This window comes from Dipodomys merriami, unplaced genomic scaffold (assembly GCF_024711535.1).
Source record: "Dipodomys merriami isolate MVZ:Mamm:240054 unplaced genomic scaffold, mDipMer1.0.p SCAF_36, whole genome shotgun sequence".
Taxonomy (NCBI): Eukaryota; Metazoa; Chordata; class Mammalia; order Rodentia; family Heteromyidae; genus Dipodomys; species Dipodomys merriami.
Genome location: NW_027205159.1, coordinates 4,287,734 through 4,315,034, shown reverse-complemented (window position 1 = coordinate 4,315,034; position 27,301 = coordinate 4,287,734). Strand labels below are relative to the sequence as shown.

The 27,301-nt window shown below is 37.8% G+C and overlaps 1 protein-coding gene across 4 annotated transcripts in view; it reads right to left on the bottom strand.

Annotated features, from left to right (window-relative positions):
* Positions 1-4,669: 4,669 nt before the first annotated feature.
* Il18r1 (interleukin 18 receptor 1) overlaps positions 4,670-27,301 on the bottom strand; it is a 38,938-nt gene continuing 16,306 nt past the window's right edge. For 3 of the 4 annotated variants that reach the window (XM_069988429.1, XM_069988430.1, XM_069988432.1), the window contains 8 exons: positions 26,926-27,091; positions 22,801-22,954; positions 21,104-21,166; positions 18,516-18,636; positions 17,202-17,341; positions 13,538-13,696; positions 9,256-9,414; positions 4,670-6,950 (listed from right to left, as the gene is read on the bottom strand). In XM_069988429.1, coding sequence (XP_069844530.1) covers positions 6,595-6,950; positions 9,256-9,414; positions 13,538-13,696; positions 17,202-17,341; positions 18,516-18,636; positions 21,104-21,166; positions 22,801-22,954; positions 26,926-27,091 — 1,318 coding nt within the window. In that variant the 3' untranslated portion in view covers positions 4,670-6,594. The remainder of the gene's footprint in view (positions 6,951-9,255; positions 9,415-13,537; positions 13,697-17,201; positions 17,342-18,515; positions 18,637-21,103; positions 21,167-22,800; positions 22,955-26,925; positions 27,092-27,301) is intronic. The other variant, XM_069988431.1, reaches the window with a different exon arrangement.

Genomic DNA, 27,301 nt, shown 5'->3' with positions numbered 1-27,301 from the left:
CCAATATTTTACAAAGTAAAGATAAAATAGGCGATTGCTTTTGTCTCCTCACTTAATGTAAAAGTGAACTACTTCTTTATTATAATTTCTTTTTCTGAATGTCACAATTTGAACATAGAACATCAAAATAAATAATTTAAAAAGCCAATAACTAGTTCACAACTCATACCAGAAAAAAATATAACTTTAACGATACTCCTTGTTTTTTGTCAATTTGATTACCAAGATCATTTGTTAGATTTCAAGCCAGTAATTTTAATCTTTTCAAAAATATTTGTCTAAAACCTACAGCCAGCATTATACTTAATGGTGAAAAACTAAAGCCATTTCCTCTTAACTCAGGAATGAGACAAGGATGTCCACTCTCTCTACTTCTCTTCAATCTAGTATTAGAATGCCTAGCCACAGCAATAAGACAAGATGCAGACACAAATGGGATCCAAATAGGAAAAGAAGAAATAAAACTTTCCCTCTTTGCAGATGACATGATCTTGTATTTAAAGAATCCCATAGACTCCCAAATTACTCAAGCTGATTCAAAACTTTGGCAAAGTAGCAGGGTATAAAGTTAACCCCCAAAAATCAATGGCTTTTCTGTATGCCAACAAAGAGAAAAGTGTGGCTGAAATTAGGAAAGCAACTCCATTTGTAATAGCCCCACAAAAAATAAAATATCTAGGAATTAACTTAACCAAAGAAGTGAAGGACCTCTATGATAAAAACTTCAAAAACTTGAAAAAGGAAATCAAAACAGATCTTAGAAAGTGGCAAAAACTCCCATGCTCCTTGATTGGAAAGATTAACATCATGAAAATGGCAATACTTCCCAAGGCTATCTACAAATTCAATGAGATACCTACCAAAATTCCAACCTCATTCTTCAAGGAAATAGAAGAGGCAATCCAAAAATTCATATGGAACAATAAAAGACCCCGAATAGCAAAAACGCTCCTCAACAGAAAGAACACTGCTGGAGAAATATCAATACCAAATTTCAAACTCTACCATAAAGCCATAGTAATCAAAACAGCTTGGTACTGGCACAAGAACAGACCTCAGGACCAATGGAATAGAATTGAAAACCCAGAAATGAACCTACAGACCTATAGCCATCTAATCTTCAATAAGGGAGCTAAAAACATAGAATGGAAGAAAGACAGCCTCTTCAGTAAATGGTGCTGGCAAAATTGGTTAACTACTTGTAGAAAACTAAAGCTAGATCCTTATATATCACCCTGAACCAGGATCAACTCCAAATGGATCAAAGACCTCGGAGTCAAAGCAGACACTCTGAAAACATTACAGGATGGAATAGGGGAAACCCTAGGTCTCCTTGGCTCAGGCCAAAATTTTCTGAATAGAGACCTGGAAACACAACAAATCAAAGAAAGGTTGGACAAATGGGATTGCATGAAGTTGCAGAGCTTCTGAATGGCAAAGGACATAGCTAGCAAGATCAATAGAAAGTCTACGGATTGGGAGAAGATCTTCACTAGCCATACAACGGACAAGGGTCTCATATCTACAATATACTTGGAACTCAAAAAATTAAATCCCCCAACAACAAATCCTCTAAGAAACAACTGCCCAATAAATAAGTGGGCTAAAGACTTAAAGAGAAACTTCTCTGAAGAGGAAAGAAGGATGGCCAATAGACACATGAAGAAATGCTCAACCTCCCTAGCCATAAAAGAAATGCAAATCAAAACAACATTAAGATACCACCTCACCCCAGTTAGAATGGCTAAAATCAAGAACTCTAATAACAACAGATGCTGGAGGGGATGTGGACAGAAGGGAACCTTACTGCATTGTTGGTGGGAGTGTAAACTTGTTCAACCACTTTGGAAAGTAGTATGGAGGTTTCTCAAAAGACTACACATAGATCTCCCCTATGACCTAGCAGTCCCACTTTTGGCATTTACCCAAATGTTTACAAACAAGACCACACTAAAGCTACCAGCACAACTATGTTTATTGCAGCATTATTTACTATAGCTAAGATATGGAACCAACCCAGATGCCCCTCAGTAGATGAATGGATCAAGAAAATGTGGTATATATACACAATGGATTCTATGCTTCCATCAGAAAAAATGACATTGCCCCATTTGTGAGGAAATGGAAAGACTTGGAAAAAATTATATTAAGTGAAGTAAGTCAAGCTCAAAGAAACATAGATCCCATGGTTTCCCTTATTTGCAATATCTAGTATATGTATGAGTCAAGCAGAAAAGGTCAGATAAGGTGATGTTAGGAAAATGAACCCTAAGATATGTATTTAAATGTTTTTTTTCATGCATTTGTTTCTAATGCATTTATAAGATTATTTCTTAGTTGCTTTGTGTGTCCTTCCCCCACAGTATAACCCCTGCTTTCACTGTAAAAAAAAATTGTCTACCAAATAATGGAAATGCAAGAGTCATGGCTATTAGGCAATATGAGCTGTAAGTATTTAAAGATGGATTTTCATTTTTAAAAACATGTGCAATAGGTCACAGCTCACATTTTCATAACCATTCCATTCATCTTCTCACATCATATATATATATATATATATATACATATATATATATATATATATATATATATATATATATACTGCAAATCATCACTGAATGTCAACATAAAATGTGACCGAACCTTCTGTAGATTTTAAAGTTAACTCATGTGCCATGCACATTTGTAAGAAAGGCATTCATCTATTCATTTTCAGAAGTGATTTTAGAAAATAATTCTAATTTACTTTCACTAGAGAGTAGCTGCTCTTTGGTCATGTATAGAGATTTTATTGATCTGACAGTAAGAGGTAGAGAACCCAGAACCCGGTATTTGTGATCTTTGTCTATTTCTTCTTTTTTTTTAAACTCAGCATTGAAATGAAATGTTTTTTCTATTTCTTTTGAAGTTTACCTGTGAGCCAGCTAGTTGTTAATCAACTCCATGTACAAGAAATCAGAAAACAATGTTGTTTTTAGAGAAATATTTTAATTCAACGCACTCTGACTTAATGGCTTTTTTGTATATGTGTGATGGTACTGGGGCTTGAACTCTGGGCCTGAATCCTGTCTCTGAGATTTTTTTATGCTCAAGGTTAGTGCTCTACCACTTTGAGCCATAGCACCACTTCTGATTTTTTAGTGCTTAATTGGAGATAAGAGTCTAGTGGACCTTCCTGCCCATACTGGCTTGGACTTGTGAGCCTCAGATCTCAGTCTCCTCAGTAGCCAGGCTTACAGGCATGAGCCAGCAGCACCTAGTTTAGCACTGCCTTTTTGACTTCTATTCACCAGTTGTACCTTTTCCTTCTCATTGTAATAATAGTCACTTAAAGAGCACCCAAAACAAATGGTTTGGGTAGGAAGACAGCCTTTCCTTACTATATCAACAGGTGTTTAGAAAGTAGTACCTACTTTAGCCTCCTGCTAAGACTGCTATTCCAAGGTGTTGCCCATGGTAGTCTGAGGTTCACAGAAACAATAGATTTTTTTCCCATCTCAGTAATTCTACATTATAGAGCTATTGGTCAATTTACTTTGCAGTAAGTTTGATTGTGAACCTGGAGATAGAGCTCCCTGATTGTACTCCATACTTCCTGTCTATTGTAAGATACCAGTCCTATTGGCAGCCCAGATGGCCTGTGTGAATTGGGAAATATACCTGGCAAATTAACCTAGACTTGGCTTCTTATCACTCTGAAGTCCAACCTGTGTCCCCAGAATGCCCATCCATCATCTCAGTATGTCCCTGAAGCATCCTGGAAAACTGAGAGATGCCCAACGTGAAAGTCTAATAATAAGTGCAGCCCCCTTAAGCACATGTCAGGTCATAGTAATTGTATAAATGAAATACAGTGCTTTTTGATTGTGTATGTACACCCACAAGATATGCCACAAGGAAGCCAAGAGTGGTTAACTCATGCCTATCATCTCAGATTCTGAGGTCTGATCAAGTGTGAGACCATACCAACCAGAAAAGTTCATGAGATTGTTTCCAAAATAACTTTTTTTCCAAAAAAAGTCATGCCCAAGATATGGTCCAGTAGTAGACAGCCAATGAGCCATTTGAGCACATATGTAGGACATACATATACATACATATATATATATACATATATACACACATATACTTACACATATATACAGGCTGGCATATGTAAAGACAGATTTTGAGAATTCTCCTATATAGATATAGATATTGGCTCAAAGAATAAAGCAATTCTGCTCACTCTCAGTGTAGTAAATTTAGATGGGGCAATAAGGCTTCTATATTCTGCCCATAGCACACAGATACCATTTACTATTGGGCTGGCACAAAAATATAAATAAATACACTAAAATGAGAGATATAGGAATCTATTTCAAATGTCTTATATCTTATTAAAACAGAATCTTAAAATCTTAAACTGGAATCTTGAAAGTTAGTGCAAAACAAAGGTCAGAAATATTTCAAAAACAAAGGCACAAGACCAAAGTTCCATTAAAGTATTTCAATGAAAATTTTGAAAGAACACCTCTGTTGTTATCATATATTTAATGTGAAATATATTTAGCACAAAAGGTTGCATGTATATTTTTAAAACATAAGTATAAAAAGAAACCAAAGCCATTACATGTATTCGAGACTATTACAGCAATGGAAATTTACCTTAATTATATGTTTGGATCTATATATTTTCCCTTGCAAAATATAAAGTATTCAGTTAGCATACATTTTTATTTTAGCTAGCTGATAGAAACACAAAGTAAAAAGCATTACAAAGCATTTTCTTATATAAAATCTTCTTTTGGGGTACTCTGAAAAATGTAGTACATCTTGCAACTTGTACTACAGATTCTGATTTACTTATTTCTGAAAATTCACAATATATCCATAAACTCTAACCAACCTTGCAAACAGAGAGGTATATCCTTATTATCCTCCTCGCTCCTCTGCACCACTGAGAGCACCCCTCAGTGATTTCCATGAATGTCATTGCTTTGGGATCCACAATACTGGGTTCTCGATAAGGAGTCAGAGACATCTCCAATGCTAATCATTACAGCTGCTAACAGAGAAACACCTTTTGCTCCATCCAAGTGCTTCTCCTATATGTTACTGTTTACAAACACCTGCAACTCAAACCTTGTCACTCTCTATCTCTACTTCACTTTTCTGCTCTATGACTTCCATTTGCTCCACTGCTAAATAATAATTAGTAATGGTAATAATAAAAATATTAATAGCAACATTTGCAGGGTGATAGGTTATAAGAACTTCTATTTATCTGTTTGGTACCCTTGGGAAATACATACAACTATTATAAATTCTGACTATACAAATGTGGAAATAGAAGTTTGGTCCCGCCAGGTTATATAAAGCTCCAGAAGTCACAGAAGTAAAGAAGCCCTCAAAAGCTTGGAGTGGCTCACAAGGCTCAAGATGGAAACTGTCATAGCTTGTGTCACTTCCAACCAGAGAAGTAACCACCATTTGCAATGTTTCCACTCCATGGCTTATCTGATCTGGCACCCATCCGGCACATAAATGTTTGGATAAAATCAACAAATGTTTTAGGCCACTAAAAGTGAATGAAAATGTGCGTTATTCAAGAAAAATTTGAAAATGTTTGCTGGGATTCCCTTTTAAGAGTCCCCATGATACTGAATGCTAGTGGGGTACACATGTAATCCTATTCAGGAGGCTGAGATCTGAGGATCATGGTTCAAAGCCAACCTGGACAGGAAAGTCTATAAGAGTCTTAGCTCCAATTAACTACCAAAAATCCAGAAATGAAGGTGTGCTTCAAATAGTAGAGCACTAGTCTCGAGCAAAAAAGCTCAGAGACAACACTTAGACTCTAAGTTCAATGCCCAGGCTTGGCACACACACACACACACACACACACACACACACACACACACACACACACACACACACACACACACACACACACACATGTCCCTGAGTCTGAATAAACAAGGTATGCTCAACTCACTTGTGCATAATAGTTCAGTTGCCTAGTCACTGTGGCTGGGATCAATCCAGGCATCCTGAAGCCCAAGTTCTGAGGTAGCAACCCTCCCCTACTCCTCACCCCCAATGCCCAAGCCTACTTCACTGCCCTACTATGTACAGAGTGGCCATCCCTCTTCTTACTACATGTCATGCTGCAGTTAGAGAAGTATAGCTCCTGTAGGGGAAATCAAGGTATCTTTTAATTGATCCGGCCACCCAGTAGCTCCTAGAAAATGCCTTTTTAAAATCCTCCAGTTGACTGTTGGCATGGAAAACCCTAGCCATTTATTATAAAGCAGAAGTCTGTTTGCCCAGCCTCTCCCTGAGCACAGGACTGGTGTGTAGGTGCACAGTTCTGTAGGTGGCTCCGGAAAGGAGAGGAAGAAGAGGTCCACTTCCTTGAATTCCAAAGTCTTCTGGGAGCCGGTGAGAGCAGCTGCAGGTGTAGTCTTACTCCTGAAGGCCTAAGGATATTTCATCTTCACACTTCAAGTAGGATTTTCACAGTTTGAAAGAACAGCTCTTGCTATATGCAGGTTCCCACACTGAGTCTCCAGATGAGCCAGCGTTCTTTCTGACATTGACCTTTTCTGAGCATCAAGGTACAGAAAGAACAGGCAAGTCCTCTGATTCTTCTTGACCTGGCTTGGTGACTTTTGCAGGCATCAAGTACACAAGATTTTTCCAGAACCTTGAGTTGTAAGAAAGAGGCTCATCAGCCTTCCACTTCAGAACTCTGTGTGACTTCAAAAGCTTTAAGGACTGAGGCAAAAACACAAAGTCACTCACTGGGGAAAACTGAATTAAGATTATTTTAACCTTTCTTTCCACCAGTGCTTTGTGGAGTCCACTCTTAAGTTCATATATGACTTCATTTGACATGTAACTTTTACTTAGCACAATGATTATTCTCCGACTTTTCTCTATCAGTGAATGGATTTCATCCACAACAGCTGAAAATGTAAGAAGTGTCATTAAGTGAACTGATAATTTGGACATGGAATAAAAATTCTTTCACGATCTCTTATTTTACATTATTTAACTTTTAGCTTCTGTAATAAGTTTTACATGAAGGAAGTCAGCTATTCTGTTTTATGTACTTAATAAAAAGCAACTTAGTAACTTAGATAATGAACATCCAAGTAACATATCCTGTGTCGTACAATATATGTATGGATACAAAATGGATATATATGAACATAAATGTATGCATACACATTTATACACATTTCAATTAATACATATGCATTTATCAGTGTATATATTTATAGACATACATATATATACTAAATCATCTTAATGACTCTAGGTAGAAGGTATTATCACTCTTATTTTACAGACAAGAAAGCCCAAGTCCAGAGTGGTTAAATTGCATAGTTACACAGCTAGTAAGTGGCTTAAGCAATTCCTGAATCCAAATGGATACAAATGAGATATATAAACTGAATTCAGATGGTATATATATTCCTGGTCTTACCATCTTTCCTTTCCTCATGCACGGAGAACATGCAAAAATCAAAACTCAAACATTAAAAAACACAAAGAAGCCAAAGAACACTAAAATCTAAATTAAATTAGCCATTAAATTTTCCTCACTCTACACGAGCTATTATTTTAAACCAGAGGTTGATGAACTTTTTACTGCAAATATAGAGTGAATTTTTCAGGCTTTTCAGGCCATACTGTCTTTGTCCCAACTATTCCCTTTTGTCAGCACTCCAAAGCTGTCTCAGACAACAAGGACGCAAAAATGCATGGCACTGATTCAGTAAGGGGGCCAGCCAGATGTGAGCCACAGGCTGAAGTTTGCCAAGCCTTGTTCTAGAATCTAGAGTTCAACCAAACCTGACTACCTTATACACAAGTATTGTTTATCACTTCTCAAGATATTACTTAATTATATATTCAAGTATTCTTTATTATTACTTAAGCACCTGAAAGAAACCTATTTCTAAAATTACTCCTAGAATATAATAAAATGTAATAAAATTGATGTAAAGCCAGGCATACATGCCATTGAAATTATGTGTTTCCTAGGTAGAAACTGTCAGACACAAGTACTTTTAGGCATTTCACAATTGGCATTTTATCCCTTGGGAAACTGTTTTTTACTTGACTAACATATTTTGTCTAATTATCAATCTTTGCTTTCTCATTTGTAATACAGGTGGGAAATTGTAGCTTATTTTCTGTCCTGTTTTCTTTTTTTTTTCTTTGCACTTCTTTTTTTTTCATCTTAATCTTTTATTGTTTTTATAAAAGCGATGTAGGGGGGATACAATTAAATAAGTCAGTAAAGAGTACATTTCTTTTTAGATAATCTCACCTCTTTCCTTGCTCTCTCCCAATTTCTCCCTCCTGCCCCACCCACAAAGTGTATAGTTCATTTTCATAGTGAGTACTACTACTGCATTTGTTCACACTTTGTTTCTTCCCTACTTCCAACGCCAACTCAGAACTTGTCCCAGAGATGGCCTTCAATGAAAATTGAAGGAGGAATGAGGCATGACTCCAGTGATGACATTTTTATGTCTTGTTAGCAACAGTGGCCAAAATTATTTCATCTCAGATTCGCAAGACTGACTATGGGAGACTTTAGAGAAAAGGTGAAAATATTAGCAAGTTTCCTTGGTTGTAATTGCAATTTGTTTCAGTGTATGTGCATATAATAGTAAAAATTATTGAATTCTGTAATCATGATTCTGTCAGGAGTACCAATAATTTCCTCTTATTTTTATTGTAATTTTTATTGTAATTGTAATCAAACCATAAAGAACAAGTCCAAACATAAGCGTATTATGTAAGGAACGAAACCTAAGGGTCAAGTAATTTTTGTTGCGGGTCATTTCTTGATTTACCTCCAGGTAAATGCCAGCTCTGTACTTGGCTCTGAAAATGAGATGTCCAATACTTTCTCTCATGGCTTCAGAACACCATGATGCAATATTAAGTCTAAGAGAAAAGACTGCTGGATTTGCAAATTTTAGTTGTTTCTTTCTATTGAATAATGTGAAGGATGGCCAAGCGGTCTAAGGCGCTGTGTTCAGGTCGCAGTCTCCCCTGGAGGCGTGGGTTCGAATAATGTGAGTAAATCAGATCTTGACCTGGTTAACTACTAACCAGATGTTGACTTCTGTGGTTATTTCTGGTTTAAACGACTTTATTCATTTGTTTATATTTTAAGCAAAACGAACAAGTTAACCAACTCATTTTTTAAAATGGCTATACTATTTTTCTGTCTAGCATTTCCTTTCTTACCTCCTCCAGGCACCACATCCCTTTCAAATATGCATAACTTATATCCAAAATGTTTCTCCAACACCTTGGGCAAGGTCTCCACAGCAAAAGTATACTCTTCTCCACTCTCAGAGTGACACTCTTTCAGGTACGACACAAAAGCATCATATGTCTTTCCATCTAGAAGACAACATTAACTCTTAATTACATGTAAATAAAAGTCCAAGAGTAAAAGTCCAGGTAAAGTAAGTAAAGTAAAAGTCCAAGTAAAACTTTGAGTGAAAGATATAAATAATGAATATAGAATAGTTGATATTTACTTTTAGCATTGTCTAAACTCAAATGCTAACCAAGCCATCAGTTAGGTAAACATTTTCAACATCTACTTTAAGACTCACACTGTTTTGATTCAGTAGAGGAATAGAGAAATATAAAATCCTAATCAAGACACTAGAATTATGGAAACATACTAAGATCAAGGAGTCCAAATGTGTCCACATTTCATTCCAGACATAAGAAGCAAATCTCATCTTGGCTCACTCGTTTTCATTTAACTCTTTCAACTATCCTAGCTTGAACCTCTGAAGACCCCTTGGAAATTAAAAGTAAAAACAAACAGAGTCTATAAACAGGACAAAAGAAGAAAGTAAAACTATAGAAACTAATTGGTGGAGAACACATACTGCAATATCTAAGATACTCTGTGATATCAACTGTCAAAACAATTCTGATCACTGAAAGCTTCATAGCAGTCCTAACTTCTCCTTTCCAATTCCTGATGACAGATCAGCATGTAGATAGGTAATGGAGCAAATTCAGGAGGGAGCATGTAACATACATAATCAAGCCCATTCTTCTTACTAGGTAACTGAAAACTATGCCATTGCTCATTAGCTTCATTCACTCTAGATGAGAAAAGAAAGAAAACAATGTGTGAAATGAGCTGAACACAAAAAATAACAAAAACAGCACAACACAGACAAAGCAGATAAAGAAAGTAACTTGTCCAGAAGAAGAAGAGTGACCCAGTGGACATGTTTTCTGAAAGAGGAAAATTTTGAGTTGGCCCTAAATAACATAATTACTCTAATTAAGATGGATAAAGAAGGAAAATGATAGCAGAATAGCCTTTCCCATGATAATAGAATAGGTAAATCCCCTTGAAAGTGGGCAAATGGCCTTTCAAAACACTATGTTGGAAATGAACTTTACAACTTGGGGGGAAGGGAGGAGGGAGGAGGGAAAGTGGGAGAAAATAAAGGAGAGCTTAACACTGTTTGACAAGAAATGTACGCATTACCTCTGTAACTATAACCCCTCTTAACATCACCTTTACAATAAAAGAAATTTAAATTTAAACAGAAAAAGCTGAATAAATTTACTACTAGAACAAAGGTTAGATCTAGACATGACTAAAATATATTAAAGTAAAATCATACTGGATCAACATCCTTTGAGAATCACTTCATTTGTGCCCAATGCCCTAGCCCAATTTCCTCAACAGCATTTGGACTCATGAAATGATGCCTTTTTTCTAGGAAAAGCTTGCTCAATTTTACCTGCAGTATTCTGCCTCATCAGTTCAGGTCAGAACCTATTGATTTAATGATATAAGAAATTGCTTTCAGAATTGAATGTATATGAAAGACAGGAAATTTTGATGAAGATGGCAGAATTACATGGGTTTTACAGGTAGGAAAAGGGGTTGGGTTGTGGCTCAAGTGATAAAGCACTTACCTAGCATGTGTGAGCTCAACCTAGTATGGGGGCAGGGGGTGGAAATGTAGGAAAATGTATTCATTTAGTTATTATATAATTCCATTGGATGATTCTCTTTGGTTACAGTAAAATATAGGTTTTTAGTAGGTAGGAACAGGTATTTAGTTAGTGTTCTCCTGATACCAGTGAGAAAACCAAACATCAAGATGAAAGAAAATATTTTGCTGCTGTTTTTTCTGGTGCCAATAGTTGGGATTGAACTCAGGGTCACATGTTCCCACTTGGCTTTTTCTCTCAAGGCTAGTATTCTACCACCTGAGCCACAGCTCCACTTCCAGCTTGTTGTTGACTAGTTAGTGATAAGAATCTCAGCCTTTTCTGCCCAGGTGGCTTCAAACTGTGATCCTCAGATCTCAGCCTCCTAAGTAGCTAGGATTACAGGGATAAACTACTAGCACCCAACTTACTTTTTTTATAATCAGGATGTAACTGGATAAAACTGGGGAGACAATTTAGTCAAATATAGATTTGTACTACTCTTACTATGTTCTTACATATGAAAAAATCTATTTTTAATTATTAAAATAGTTTTCAAACTCTTTATTTCAAGAAATTCTCTTCTCATAATCTAAAATGGTCAATTTAGTTTACAATTTATTTTAAACTCAGACAATGAAATGTTTAATAGCTTAGAAAACTGACCATAAACTCAAGAAAACAAGTTCAAAAGTTAAGGAGAACTTTTTTTCTGCTTGGAATAAAATAAAGTAAACTATCATTTTTTGAATGGATATTTAGGATAACAAGGAGTAAATTAGGCCAAAGTTTCTAAAATTATGCAGATGGTGAATGAGCATCTGTTAATCAGCACTTTGTTTGATTGATCAGTCAATTTCATTTTCACTCCTTCACAAACCAATACAAATATGCACTTAACTATTATGCCAATGTTTAACTGCTATAAAACTTTCATTCTTATAACTCCCTTTCTGCCCTTTTTATGCACTACATCTGTTCAGAGTCTACCTTCAAGTCTAAGTGGCCTATCTTTTAATGTCTATTGCATGACCCTTTGTTTATGTTTTTATTGTAAAAATAATGTACAGAGGGGTTACAGTTACATAAGTAAGGTAATGAGTACATTTCCTATCCAGCATTGTTACCTCCTCCTTTATTTTTCCCCTACCATCCCTCCCCTCCCCACCTCCACAACTCCTGCCTCCTCCCTCCCCTACCCCCCACCCCTGCCCAAGTTGTAAAGTTCGTTTTCTACATAGTGTCTTGTACATCTCATTGTTACAGTGGGTCATCCTGTATCCTTGTTTCAGCATTTTGTTATTTCCCTGCCCCTCCCCAAATTAGGAAAATGTATAAACAAGATGCATGGCACCGACATCAAATACAGTGAAAACAGGGGTTATACCATGGGGAAAGAACATATAAGAGAAACAAAAAAATCACATCGTATATTTTAGATACATTAACAACAATGGCAAGAAAGAAAAAACAAGTTGTGTCCCTATCTTGGGGTTCATTTCACTTAACATCGTCTTATATGGTCATATGTACATAGCTTTTGACATTTTCTCCTTGTCCTCGACTTATACTAGTTATTGCAAATAAGGGAAATCATGGGACCTATGTTTCTTTGGGCCTGGCTTACTTCACTTAATATAATTTTTTCCAAGTCTTTACATTTCCTAACAAATGAGGTGGTGTCATTCTTTCTGATGGAGGCATTGAATTTCAAAACTCTGTTCCAACCCCAATATGATCTATCTATCTATCTATCTATCTATCTATCTATCTATCTATCTATCTATCTATCTATCTATCTATCTATCTATCTATATCTATATATTATTTTGGGGTTGGAACAGAGTAGGCATCACAGACATGGGACCAGCCTGGGAGGGAATGTCCTATGGTATGATTTCTCAGAAACTTTAAACTAAGTAATGTTTTTTCCCTACACAAACACAGAAATACATCGACAAAAGCAAGTGCAGTGAATTAGATTAAGTTCCATGCTTACTTCAAACTTGAGGACTTTTAGTCTCTTTCAAATTTAGAGAAACTGAGTCTGCAGAAAGACATAGTGTTAAATAAAGATTGGCAGGTATAGGAGACTCAGACCTATATCATGTGGCTTCTAGTTCATGGCTCCGTCTTGTGCAATGCACAGCTTCTTCTTTTTCCAGGTGAAAATAATGAGCAAGACAATTCAATGCACATGAACTTTATTGAGTGTATATACTATATCAGTTATGGAAGTGATATGTGCAAGAACACATCCAATGTAAAGTTCCTAAGCTCAAAGATCAGACAGGACATTTAGGAAAACAAACTGAACATACGTAAAACAAAGGAAAAAGTTTTAGCAACACAAGGGAAAGGATCACACAACAATATTAACCTTTGGAGTTACATACATATTGGAGTCATTTTCTTACCATGGGAAACCTATCCCGTAGATTCAGCCAACAATATACCAAAAATAAGATGAAGATTACTATTTATTTATTGAGCATAGTAAAGACAGCCGGCATTAAATAAGAAGTTCCACCATTGTGATATCTGTTACCTGTTAAGGTTTCATTTCTTCCCACTAAATGTCTATAGAACAGAACCAAGTCGACTCTAAAAATGACACACAAAATCACTAGGCACACTACTGCCACTGAGATCAAAATTGATATGATCATTCCTCTTGTGAAGACATGGTTTGGGATATCAGTTGTTCCTATTAAAAAATGAAAGAAAAGAAAAAAGTACTATCAGTGACTCCCACTTTGATTGTCAGTTTTACTTCTGTGAGTAATCCACAGATCTAACCAAGTGCGGGCTGGGAAGGTAGCTCAGTGGTAGAGTGCTTGTCTTGCATGCATGAGGCCCTGAGTTCAATTCTTCAGCACCACATAAGCAGAAAAAGCCAGAAGTGGCACTGTGGCTCAAGTGGTAGAGCGCTAACCTTGAGCTGAAGAGCTAAGGGACCATGTCCAGGCCCAGAGTTCAGGCCCCACAACTGACAAAAAAAAAAAATTAAAATAAGATCTAACTAAGTACTTCCACATCCCAGCCATCACTCACATACCTGCCCTTACTAATCTTCCAACTCTAATTTGCAAAAAATAAATACATGTCTAAGGATATTCAGAGAACTGAACAGAAAACATGGGGTCACATTCTGTCTGTATCTTGGATGTAATATTTTAGTAATATATTTAGGTGAACCATGCAGAACTTAACTCTCAGCTCATAGACTGAGAAAATGCAAGACAAGGTTTTAAGAGAGAGCAAGAGATTACTAAATTGAGATGACCTGATTTTGCAACCTGGATCTATCAATTAGTTTGTATCATAGGGAAAATTCATAGAGGCTTTCAAATCATAGTGTCTTCATCGATTAAAAGAAAGTAATAAATGAACATCTTGCTTCATTTAACTTCAGTTTTAGAGAAAATTGAATACAATATTACACATAGTGGTTAACACAGTTCCTGACACATTAGCATTCAGGATTTCACCCCAAATATGAAAAAAAATGTGCCCTTTAAGAAAAGAATCACATTCCTTAGATATATTCAATTTGGTTTTGTCACAAATAAACCTGAGATAGTTAAATGAAGTATAATGAATAAAGTTAAATTTACCATATAAAATAACTGTTTTGTGATGGGCATGGTTTTCTTTTTTAAAGTTCTTATTTAGTTAAGATCATATGTTAATCATTCATTATTTCCTCACATTATCTCCTCACATATACCAGGAATACTTCCTTAGGACACTGAAATCATAATCACATTACTTCAATATTTAGATTGACTACAATCTCTCATAAGTACTTAAAATGCTTCTGTGACCATAGATACACATATTTATCATGTTTGTTTCTTACAGTCAATTCTAATGGTGGAGGGATTTCTAGGTCAAAGAATATAAACATGCTTAAAACTCTTGTTATAAAAATTTTAGGATGGCCAGGTGCTGGTGGCTCACACCTGTAATCCTAGCTACTCAGGAGGCTGAGATCTGAGGATTGCAGTTCAAAGCCAGCCCAGGCATTGAAGTCAATGAGACTCTTATCTCCAACAAACCACCAGTAAACTGTGGCTTAAGTGGTAGAACATTAGCCTTGAGCTGAAGAGCTGAGGGACAGTACCCAGGCCCAGAGTTCAAGCCCCACAACCAACAATAACGACATCAACAAATTTTAGGATGATCATTCCCTTAAATAGTAAGCTTAATAAAGCTAAGCCCTGAGGTTCTTGCATTTTAAAAAGTTTAGTTAACCATGATCTACTAGCCATATATCCAATCCTGGACACACGTACTCCTCCAAAGGTAGGGGCTAGGAGATCCCATTCCCCAGCCTACAGTGTGAATTCAGTTGTGAATTCAGTCAGAAGCTTTTGGGACAGAGACAAGGGATTCACTCACTGAGGGGTGGGGGTGGTAAATGGTGGCAGGCAGCCTCCAGAGAATGCAAACGAGGTAACAAGTCAACCACAAATAACAGCTCTGAAATCCTCTCCCACATAAGTGCATGGACCCTAGTATAAGGACTCATGAAGAGGTAAGCCACATCTGTGGCAATTCTTATAGAAGAAAAGACACTAATTCATGCCATAGCTGAGGGTTTCATCTGTTTTTATCCTGTCTGGGACTATAGGTGTGTTTCTTCACTTGTAAAGATGGCATGAAGTTGTAAGAATAATGTCACACAGAACTTGCCAGAACATTGTGTAACAAGCTCATACCTGTAATCATAGCTACTCAGGAGATTGAGATCTGAGGATCACAATTTGAAGCCAGCCCAGAAACAAGATTCTGTGATTTTTATCTCCAACTAATCACCAAAAAGTCAAAAATGGAGCTGTGCTCAAAGTGGTAGAGTGTTAGCCTTGAACACAAAAATACAGGGACTGCACCCAGGACCTGAGTTTATGGCCCAGGAATGGCACGCGTGCGCGCGCACACACACACACACACACACACACACACACACACACAATGTGCAATAAATATTAGTTCCTGTTACTGAATGTGTGAGTGATAACTTTCACACAGGTGAGCTCACTGAGATGCAAGTATACACTTGGGTGTCGCCTTCCTTCTGATTCTCATAAGACCCAAGGCACAGAGGTGTGTGTGTGCACGTGTGCACATGTGATACGGGGCGGGGGAGAGAGAGAGAGAGAGAGAGAGAGAGAGAGAGAGAGAGAGAGAGAGAGAGAGAGAGAGAGATGCTGTATCTCACTCAGTGTTATCTCTCTCTCTTTGTGTTTGTCTCTTTGCCTCTCTGTGTCTCCTGTGATTTTCTTTCTCTCTAGTGCTCTCTCTTTCTCTCCAGGGCCCTATGTGTCTGTTTTCCTGTTTCTGTCTCTATGTGTTTCTGTCTCTCTTGTCTGTCTGTCTCTGTTCAATGAATTTATCTCTACATCTGTCTCTGTCACTCAGAATTTAACCTATCTCTAATTGTCTGGGGAGTTGGTGGCTGATCCTGGAATGAGTAAATGAAACAGAACAGTGAGTGGATGATGACAAAGATAAAGTGAAGCTTTTTGGCTCCAGGCACAACCACTTCTGGACAGCCAGTGGGCCAAGGCCCTGAGTTGTGTTGAGTTGGTAGAGAATGAAGATGAATCAGCCTGGAGCATTCGATCAAGTAGGAAACATTAACAGCTCTATGGATCAGGTCATCATCTGCCTATTTGTCAAGCCTGGGGGCTAACTCATAGAAGGAGGCCTCAGTTCATCTCGGCTGAGTGAATGACCACATCCAAGGACCCTCAGTGTCCTGCTGAGGTACGCTGGAGGCAGCAATGATGTCACCATCCACTCGGCTCATCCTGCACTGATCTGCAGACATTATTTGTCCAGCTGTTCTGGGTATGGAGGGATGGATGAAAAGGAGACACTCCGGCTCCTCCATGACTCTAGCCCACTAGCATCTGTGCCCCCACTTTGTTTGCTCCCTTGTTCTCCCCATTTGGTCTATGCTCAGGTTTGGAATATAACTATCAGAGCAAATGCCTAAACAGTTGTCTTTTCATTATGAACTTGCAGTTGTGACACAGAGGATTTCATTGGGCAGTGTATTGTCCTGGGTCACAAGATGAGCCTTGTCCCCTCTCGGGAGAGGAGCTTGGAACTTCTACGAAGAGTAGGAAGTAGATATTTCTGAGGGTTGGATTAGTAGCTACTTACCAGGTTTCCACAAATTTCCAAGCATAAAACTTTCATACCTTTCCTCACCAAGATGAAACTCTGGGTGTCCATGCTTACTGTATCGCCTACTGTGCAGTTATATAAGAAACCTATATTTTTTTCATTAACTTTCTCGATTTTCAATATTTTTGAAACGTATTCTTTGCCTTCTGAGATCCTGTAATAGAAGAAAATGATTCAACACTAGACTTTATTCATGACTATCAAATGTACCCAGAAGAGGAGAAATCATGACTAAAATATCCAAAGGTAGGCACTACATTGGCTATATTCCATCTTCCCTTCATGAAGGCACTTTAAAATTGTGAAACGCTGTGAACACCCATCTCCCTCAGAGGCAACAAAACTGACTGAAACACTTCTCCTGATTCCACCCCACTACGTGCTAAGTTGAAAATATAAAACAATATTCTCTCAGTGACTTTTTCCTATGTCTTCCTTCCTAATGACTTGAAGATTTCCCCAGAGTGTGGTCTCCACTAACTGTAGCTGGAGTATTAGGCAGCTTTCAGTACTGAAATAAAATGCCTGAAACTGCCTACTTTGAAAAGAAAAGAAAGCCAGAAACTGGTGGTTCACACCTGTATTCCTAACTACTCAGGAGGTTAACATCTGAAGATCACAGTTCAAAACCATCCCAGCAGAAAATCAATGAGATTCTTATTTCCAATTAACCATCAAAAAGTCAAAAGTGAATGTATGGTTCAAGTGACCAACCACGATCCTTGAGCAACAAAGCCAAACAAGAGCGTGAGGCCCTAAGTTCAAGCCCTGGTATCATCACAGAAAAAGATAGAAGAGGAGGAAAAGGAGGAGGAGCAGGACGAAGACCAAGTGGAAGAGGAAAAAAAAAGCAGTAGTAGCTAGGTATGAGTTGAGGGCAAGTGACAGAGAAGTGTGAGTTTAGTCCAAGTATATTGTATGCATATATGGATGGATATGCCAAAAAAAAAAACCCTTGTACAACTAAGTGATATTAATTACAAGAATGTGCATTAAAAGGAAGTTAGATAAATTTCCACTCCCAGATTCTGACTGATTAAAAGCTGCTTTTATAGGGTGATGCTAAAAATGTTCCTTGACTTTCTTATCAACCTTCTTTTGCTTAGATCTTGACAATAAAATATATGTATAACTCATCAACCTAGGATATATGCCTCTTATAACAGCAAAGTAAGTAAATTATCATATAAACTAACCCAAGACACTGTATCTATCAGCCACTCAGAATCCCAGCATCTTTTGCATTAGATGTCTATGATGATTGTTTTATATATATATACACATATATATATATATCATAGTATCTATTATATGCCACATGTACATACCAGATTTCCTTTCCTTCCTTTTCATGTACATTAACATGTGTCTCATTCTCTTTCTGGAAATTCCAATAAACGGCATCATTTTGATTTGCCAACGCAGAGCAGTTGAGTTCTATACTTTCTCCTAGGGAAAAGTTGACAACCAACCTTGATTTTAGAAACTCAGATTTCTCAGAGGTTTCAGATTAATATAATTACTGGATGTTGTTAACCTATTATAAAACATAGTACTACAGTCTAGAAATGTAGATAATATGCTTTGATTTTAAGATAAAGAAAAACAATAGAATTTAGTAGCAATGACATCATCAAATTATGAGTTGATTTCTCTTTAAATATTTACACGCAAATCAGTTATCAAAAACAAATTGGGTGCAGGTGGCTCACTCCCGTAATCCTAGCTACTCAGAAGGCTGAGATCTGAGGATCACGGTTCAAAAGCCAGCCTGGGGGGGGGCAGTACTGGGGGGGCAGGGAGAGGATAAAAAAATTAACTAATTAAAAAATTTTAATAAAAGGCAGCCCGGGCAGGAAAGTCTGTGAGACTCTTATCTCCAATAAGCTACTCAGAAAACCAGAAGTGGCACTGTGGCTCAGGTGGTAGAGCACTAGCCTTGAGATGAAGAGCTGAGGGACAGTGCCCAAGGCCAGAGTTCAAGCCCCATGACCGATCCAAAAAAAAAAAAAAAAAGAATGTATCCAGGTACCAGTGACTTATGCCTATAATCTTAGCTACTCAGGAGGCTGAGATCTGAGGATCACAGTTCTCATGGTTCAAAGCCAGCTTGGGCAGCAAAGTCCATAACACTTTTATCTCCAATTAAATACCACAAGCTCCAGAAATAGAGCAGCAGCTCAAGTGGTACAGTGCTAGTGTTGAGCACAAAAGCTCAGGGGTAGCACCTAGGCCCTGAGTTCAAGCCCTGGGTCTGGCACAAAAAAGAAAAAGGAAGATAAGGGAAGGAAAAGGAAAGGGAAAGAAAGAAAGGGAGAAAGAGAGAGAAAAGAAAGAAGGAAAGGAAGGAAGGAAGGAAGGAAGGAAGGAGGGAAGGAAGGAAGGAAGGAAGCAAAGAAGGAAGGAAGGAAGGAAGGGAGGGATGGAAAAGAAATAAAGTACTGAAGTAAGCCAGTAGACATTCTTTTTAGTATCATATCAATACTGTAATAGAAAATTGTAGAAAATCAAATCCTTCAATTATTATTTCTAAATGCCTTAAAATTTAATGCATCAAGATACTGAGAAAATAAAAAGAAATTGTTAAAATAAGAGTAGAGTCCAAAGAGGGGTTGTTTAGGTAACCGGGGCAGGGAATATAATCAACATATATAATATATATGCATGTATGTAATATATATATGATTTTCTATGATTAATATATACTAGAAGAGAACAACATCTTCAAATAGTAATTGAAGTCAGGAAAGATACCTTCTTGAGTAAGTGAAGATGGGCAACCATTTTATTCCTTGTGTTGGGCTGGCAGGAGTCTCACAGAAAAGAGATCTTACTAAAAGTTTGGTCGTACACACAGCTTGAAGGAGTGTTGCTAAGGGCTTGGGCAGTATGAGAGGCTGCAATGGCTATGTGACATTTCCTGCAGTCTCACTGTCCTGAGGAAATCAAGTGTCTCTAAAGGAAAAAGCCTGTATCAGACAGGACTGCAGCCTTCTTCCTCCCTGCCTGCTACCAGAGATGCAAGGTGCACTGGCTCTAGCAACCACAGCTCAGTTCTGAGCTCACTGAGAGACTTGGTGCTGCTCAAGTTATTGTAGGTGGCCTTTAATGCATAGTGTAGACAACACCCCTTTGAGTTGGTTGGAGAATTTGCTTCAATAATATATTTCAGTCTTATACTAAGCATCATGCCTGGTTTCGCGTATTTATATGCAAATATATTCGTTTCCTTTTTTGCTTTCCTTGGTGAAAGAAATCACTAAAATGGACATGTTGATTCATTAGAACTGTCTGGACAAATCCTAAATGTATCGTCAATTTGATCCAATGGCAAAGCTGAATCAATTCATCAACTATTCAAACTACGAAACAAGTTTGGCTCATCGCTCCATGTTTAGAAATAATCCTAGCTTACTCACAAAACAGATCTGTGGATCAAGATTCGAAGCCAGCCTCAGAAGGAACGTCTGTGAGACTCTTGTCTCCAATTAAGCAGCAAAAAACTCGGAGTAGGGTAGTGGTTCAAGTGGTAGAGTACCAGCTTTGAGCAAGAAAGTTTAGGCCTGAGTTCAAGCTCTACAATCTGCACATGCATGCACGTGCACACGCACGCGCGCGCACGCGCGCGCGCGCACACACACACACACACACACGATAGTAAGACAATTGGAGAGTGATTAGAAAATTGTCAGAGAGGCAATTAGAGAAAAGTGACACAGGGTGGCTGACTCCATGGTCTTCAAACCAGAAGCAGACCTACTGCCTTTGTTTTTTCTTCTTTTTTTGTTGCCAGTCCTGGGGCTTGAATTCAGGGCCTGGACAAACTCCTTGAGCTGATTTGCTCATTTGATTGACCGTGACTTTTTGAAAATCAATTATGTCTGTTTATAAATGCAAAGAAATCATTGAAATATACCCAGTTCAACTTCAACACGGTTAAACTTTGGTCCCAAGTAAACTGGAATTCTTTTAGTGTGATCTAAAAGTAAAAAGAAAAGAAAAAAAAACATATTAACATTGTCTTTTGAAGAATCTGTTATAATACACTTATCTCATCTAAAAGAGTCTAACCCAGGAGTTCCCTTTATGGTTTTACTTTCTGTAATTGCAATGATCCAAGGTGAGCTATGATCCAAACACACTGAAATGAAAAATCCCCAAAGTAAAACAATGAGTTGATAGCAGGTTTTTGTTGGGGAGGGGGATTGTTGTTTCTTTTTTGTTGTTTTTTTGTGCTGATCATGGGACTTGAACACAGAGCCTGGGAGCTTTCCCTGAGTTTTTATGCTCAAAGCTAACAATCTACCACTTGAATGACAGCTCCACTTTCAGTTTTTTGGTGGTTAATTGGAAATAAGAACTCACAATCTTTCCTGCCCAGGCTGGCTTCAAACTACAATCCTCAATTCTCAGCCTCATGAGTAGTAGGACTACAGGCATGAGCCACAGGTGCCAGGCAAACAACAGTGAGGGGATTTTGTTTTGTTTTTGCCAATCCTGGGGCTTGAACTGTGGGCCTGGGCATACTGTTCCTGAGTATCTTTGTGCTCAAATCTAAGTGTTCTATCACTTGATCCATAGCACCACTTCTGGCTTTTTCTGATTAATTTATTGGAGATATTTTCTGATTAATTTATTGGAGATAAGAGTCTCACATCCTGCCTGACCTGACTTCCTCAAAACTCAGCCTCCTGAGTAGCTAGGGTTATAGACAGGAGCTATCAATGCCAAGTGAGGCTTAAACTATTGTTCTAAGTACTCCAATCTGCTCCATCCAAACCAGAATGCCAATCACTCCCTTTCCTATATTTCCATGCTGTATGCCCTACTTTCCTGACTGCAAGTCTAGTGTTTAGTTCTTGGCTGTGCCATATTAAGGTTACCATGTGAGATGAAGTTAGATTCAATTACCTCTAATATCCTTGTCACAATAAAAGCCATGCTTTTGTTTTTTTCATTGTAGATGCTTCATCTGGGTACAAAGCAAATCAGGCTCTGTATAATGCTTCCTTCCCACAGACACCCTTACTCCCTCGCATGGCCACTATACCATTCACAAGGCCTGCCCTTCCAATGATGCCTTCCATCCAAAACCCAGCTTGGATGGAGCCTTCTACACCTGCCATTCCTCCAGTACCCAGGCATATCCTTACAGTTTCACAGCTGACTTTGTTTCATATGATAGCACTTCTATGTCCTCATTGTCTCTAGACTATAATAAATTCCTTGAGGAAAGTATCTTACTCACTTTGGTCAATATTTCCTTTCTTCCTTTACTTCCCAATATTAAGTTGATTATTAAACATAAATATCCTCAAGAAATAGTTGAGACCATAATAAACATCTGTTAATGTTTAGCAAGAGAAGGCTCAGTTATTTACTCAACTTCTATGTGACATTCACACATATGAAGTTTAATTTGCTACCAAGGAAAATGTTCCATCAGCCAGGTAGATGGGAGCCAAGATAAAGATTTTGAATCTTATATTTACATTAAAAATGTGGTCACTAGCTTAACAAAATGACCCCTCAGTTCCTAGGATTTATAAGAAAGTAAAGATTCCATTTTACTAATAAAGGTCTGTTTTTTCTGAATTATAACATTTTTCTCACCTCCAAGTACAGTAATATTGAAAGTGCTAGTGAGGTTGTATAGTTTTCCATTATGAAGAAGGGAAAACACACAGGAGTAGTACCCTTGGTCCTCAAACTTGGCATTCTTCACCATCAATAGTTTTTTGCTGCTTTCCTCTATCTTTTCACAGTTCTATTAAAAAAATAAAATAGTTTTAATATTGCCCCAAAGACATCCACACTTGTAGGGAAGGAGAAATAGCAATTCGTAAGTAACTATCCCAGGAAGCTGGCATTGCTGGTAAGTGAACAATGACCTGCCATGCCAGGAAGTTATGATCCGTGTCATTGTAAATATATTCTGGAAGATAGGAGAGATGGACCCTGTCACAGCTGCCATGTTCTTGGAATCTTATACACACACACACACACACACACACACACACACACACACACACACACACACACACACCACAGAAAGATGGAGGGAAAGAGACAGAGACAGAGAGGAAGGAAGAAGGAAAGAGGGAAAGGAGGAGGAGGAGAAAGAAGAAGGAGGAAAAAGAAAAGGGGAGGAAGAAAGGAGAAGCAACAACAGCATCTTAGGGTCAAAAGTTTATTCACAACACAATGTTATTCTCCTAACACTTTCAGTCTAATTCAGCACACTCACTAGTGTCCATTCTAGAGACAGGTAACAAGGATAGGAACACAATCAGAGATGTGCTAGTAGCAACTAACATCTCCCCATTCTTTGATGTCTTGAACCAGAAGGCAGAAGATGAACCAGGTATATATGGAGAATATTCAAATCCATAAGTATCCTCAATCTCTGTCTCTCTATACATATCTTGGCCTCTCTCTGTCTCTTTCCCTCTGTCTCTCTGTCTCTGTCTCTGTCTCTGTTTCTCTCAATTTCAATATGTATTCCTGTAATCAATCATCATCATCATTCAGCCATCAGTCTAGGTAATCCAGAATGATAGCTAAATGGCAGCTGGGTGCCTGCCCTTACCACATGACATGTCCCTTTACTAAATGAAGAGGACCTAGTGCTTTCAGACCTGTTCAATCCACAAGCTGAGCATACTTAGCTTTGCGATCAATTGTTTAGCTACAAATGTCCTCAAGACACCCATCCTCTAAATTTAGGCATCTGTGTATGGAGACCTCCTAAAACCCAGTATACCGAACCTCACAAATTACCTGTACTGTAGCATGTGAACCTCTGACAGGAAATGAGGTAAGTCAACTCAGGACTGATTCACATGTTGACACAACATTTCAAATGAGAAAAGTCACAAGTTAAACAGTGTTCAAGTAGTTCAAGCAGAAAAATGTCAAAGACATCATTGTTAGTTACTTCAAGTTTACTAGGTTCTTCTGTGCAAGCCACCCACTCTCCTGGCGCTTCAAGGTTTTCATGATGGAGTCATTTGTCAGGTTCATTCTTGCACATAAATGATACTGTGTCGTGCATGCCCAGGACCATACCATACATACATGATCATACCATACTTTTTTTTTTGGTCCAGTCGTGGGGCCTGAACTCTGGGCCTGGGTGCTGTCCTTCAGCTCTTCAGCTCAAAGCTAGCGCTCTACCACTTGAGCCACAGCGCCACTTCTGGCTTTTTTCTTTTGCTTATGTGGTGCTGAGGAATTGAACCCAGGGCCTCAGGCATGCAAGTCAAGTGCTCTACCACTGAGCCACCTTCCCAGCCCCTGACATACCATACATTTTTATACATACACTATACACACACACACACACACACACACACACACACACACACACACACACACACATACACACCACAAGCATGGATATATCATTTCCAAAGTGTTATTTAAAAGAGCTCTTATTCTCCTACAAGGAAAAGGTACATCAACTGAGGAAAACAGAGAAAATACCCTGGTAATTTACAAAAGACTTAATAGTAAAATGCTATAAATACATTTAAAAGTCAACTTATTTAGGCTATAATGAGAAGAAAAAACATTAAGAGCTCAGGAATTTTCCAAGTCAGATTTTTAACATTCTAAAAAAGGATCATTTCCAAGTCTTGGGAAATTATGAGAAAGAGAAATTCTTTTTTTTTTCTTTTCTTGCTTTGGATCTCGTTTTTTTTGTTTTTTGTTTTTTGTTTTTTTTTTTGGCTTAAACCCAGGGACTTGGCTGCTTGGCTTGCTTTTGCAGCTGGTACTTTACCTCTTGAGCCATGCCTCTATCCTGGCTTTTTGCTGGTTATTTCAGAGATAGATTCTTTTAGACTTTACTGCCTCAAAATGGCTTTAAACTTTGATCCCCTAGATCTTAGTCTACTAAGTATATAGAATCATAGGTGTGAATCACTGGTGTCTAGCAAGAAGGATTCTTATAACAGTTTTGGAGGTGTTAACTCTAGCATAGGTCCCTGGAGACTAGTTTGACAATGCAGATCAAAAATGAAAACTTGATTAGCCTTTGATCCAGTAATTATGCATTAAGAGACTTGGCTAAAGGAAAGTCACATAAGCATCCAAAGACTTAAGAAAATATTTATGGGGCTGAGAGTGCATGCTTTGCATCTATGAGGCTCTGCATTCAATTCCTCAGCACCATATAAGCAGAAAAGGCCGGAAGTGGGCTGTGTCTCAACTGGTAGAGTGCTAGCTTTGAGCTGAAGAGCTGAGGGACAGCACCCAGGCCTAGAGTTCAGGCCCCACGACCAGCGTTTAAATAACAGTGAAAAATATGAAATGTGTCACAAGAGTCTAATAACCAGTTAGATAAAACCAGGCCATACAAAATAAAATCCCGTGTGTAAAAATGTTTAAAGAACCAGGGGTGGCCGGGCACTGGTAGCTCACATCTATAATCTTAGCTACTCAGGAGGCTGAGATCTGAAGATCTCAGTTCAAAGCCAGCCGGGGCAGGAAAACCCATAAGATTCTTATTTCCAATAAATTACCAAAAACAAAACAAAACAAAACAAGCCAGAAGTAGATCTGTGGATTAAGTGAAAGAGCCTTGAGTAAAAAGAAACTCAGGGATACAACACAAGCCACGAGTTCAAGTCCCTGTTTTCATTGTATTTGATGTTGGTGCCCTGCATCTTGTATATACATTTTTCTAATTTGGGGAGGGGAAGGGAAATAACAAAATGCTGTAACAAGCATAGAGGTTGAACCATTGTAACAATGAGATGTACAGACACTATGTTGAAAACAAACTTTACAACTTGGGAGGGGGAAGGGAGGATATGGGGAGGTTGGGAGGGAAGGGATGGTAGAGGAAAAACAAAGGAGGAGGTTAACAATGCTACATAGGAAATGTACTCATTATCTTACTCATGTAACTGTAACCCCTCTGTACACTTATTTTTATAATAAAAAATATAAAGAAAGAAAGAAAGAAAAAGCTATTTGGGAGGCAGATATAGAAGGACCATGAGTTTGAGACCAGTTAGTGAGACCCTATGTCATAAACCAAATGAAGAAAGGGTCTGGGGGGAAAAACTTAAGTGGTAGACTGCTTTCTATAATAAACGTTGAGATCTTGGATTCAATCCCGAGTACATCAAATAAAGAAAATGTTTAATAATGTAGAAGAATAATCACATTTAATTTTTAGTGGATAAAGAAAGGCAGCAACCAAAATAAACAACTTTTAAGTGCAGATGTTTACATACAAACCCAAAATGAACTAATTTTGGACAGTGCTAGTTTCAGATTTGTTATTTTCTTTTGTCATATATTCTTAAAATTAAAAACTTGACAGCATATATTTTCCCTGTATATATGAGTTCATTCTATACAGTTCGAGGTAAAAAATGAATAATATAAATATCATTCACAACTCCACAACCACTTTGGTTTAGATTTTTACTTTGTAATTTCACCTTTTCTATCAGGTGGTTTTATTGAATGTGTATATGCCAGTATGAGGGCTTGAACTCAGGGCCTGGGCACTGTCCTTTAAGTTTTTTGCTCAAGGCTGTCTCTACTTTCTGCTGCACTTTTGGCTTTTTTAATGGTTAATTGGAGATAAGAGACTCACAGACTTTTCTTCCTGGGCAGGCTTTGAGCTATGATCCTCAGATCTTAGCTTCCTGAGTATGGAAGATAAAGGAATGACACTGATTGCTATCAAGTCTTAAGTTGAAACATTTAAAAGAAGGTTACCTTATATAATGATGTTCGTTTGATCCACTTTTCATAGTAATTTTTAGAACAGTTAATCTGGAAAGATTTTTTAACTGTCACGCTTTTGCTGGTCACCTGTTTTTCACTAAAACAGCTGTGTTTGTTTCTTTTGGTGACCTTTAATTCCCATTCCTGAGTAGAATTTCTATAAAGCAAAAATGTAGATGTATTTTGTAATTACTACCGAAACTTTGCACCTCTCTCCCATTTTCCTGATAGAAACTAAGTCAAAAGAATATTTTTCTAACTGTAGTGTGTGTATGTGTGCACGTGTGCACTCTTGGACACAGGTACCAATATTTGAACTCAGGAGCTAAGCACTTACCTTCAGCTTCTCTGCTGAAGACTAATGCTC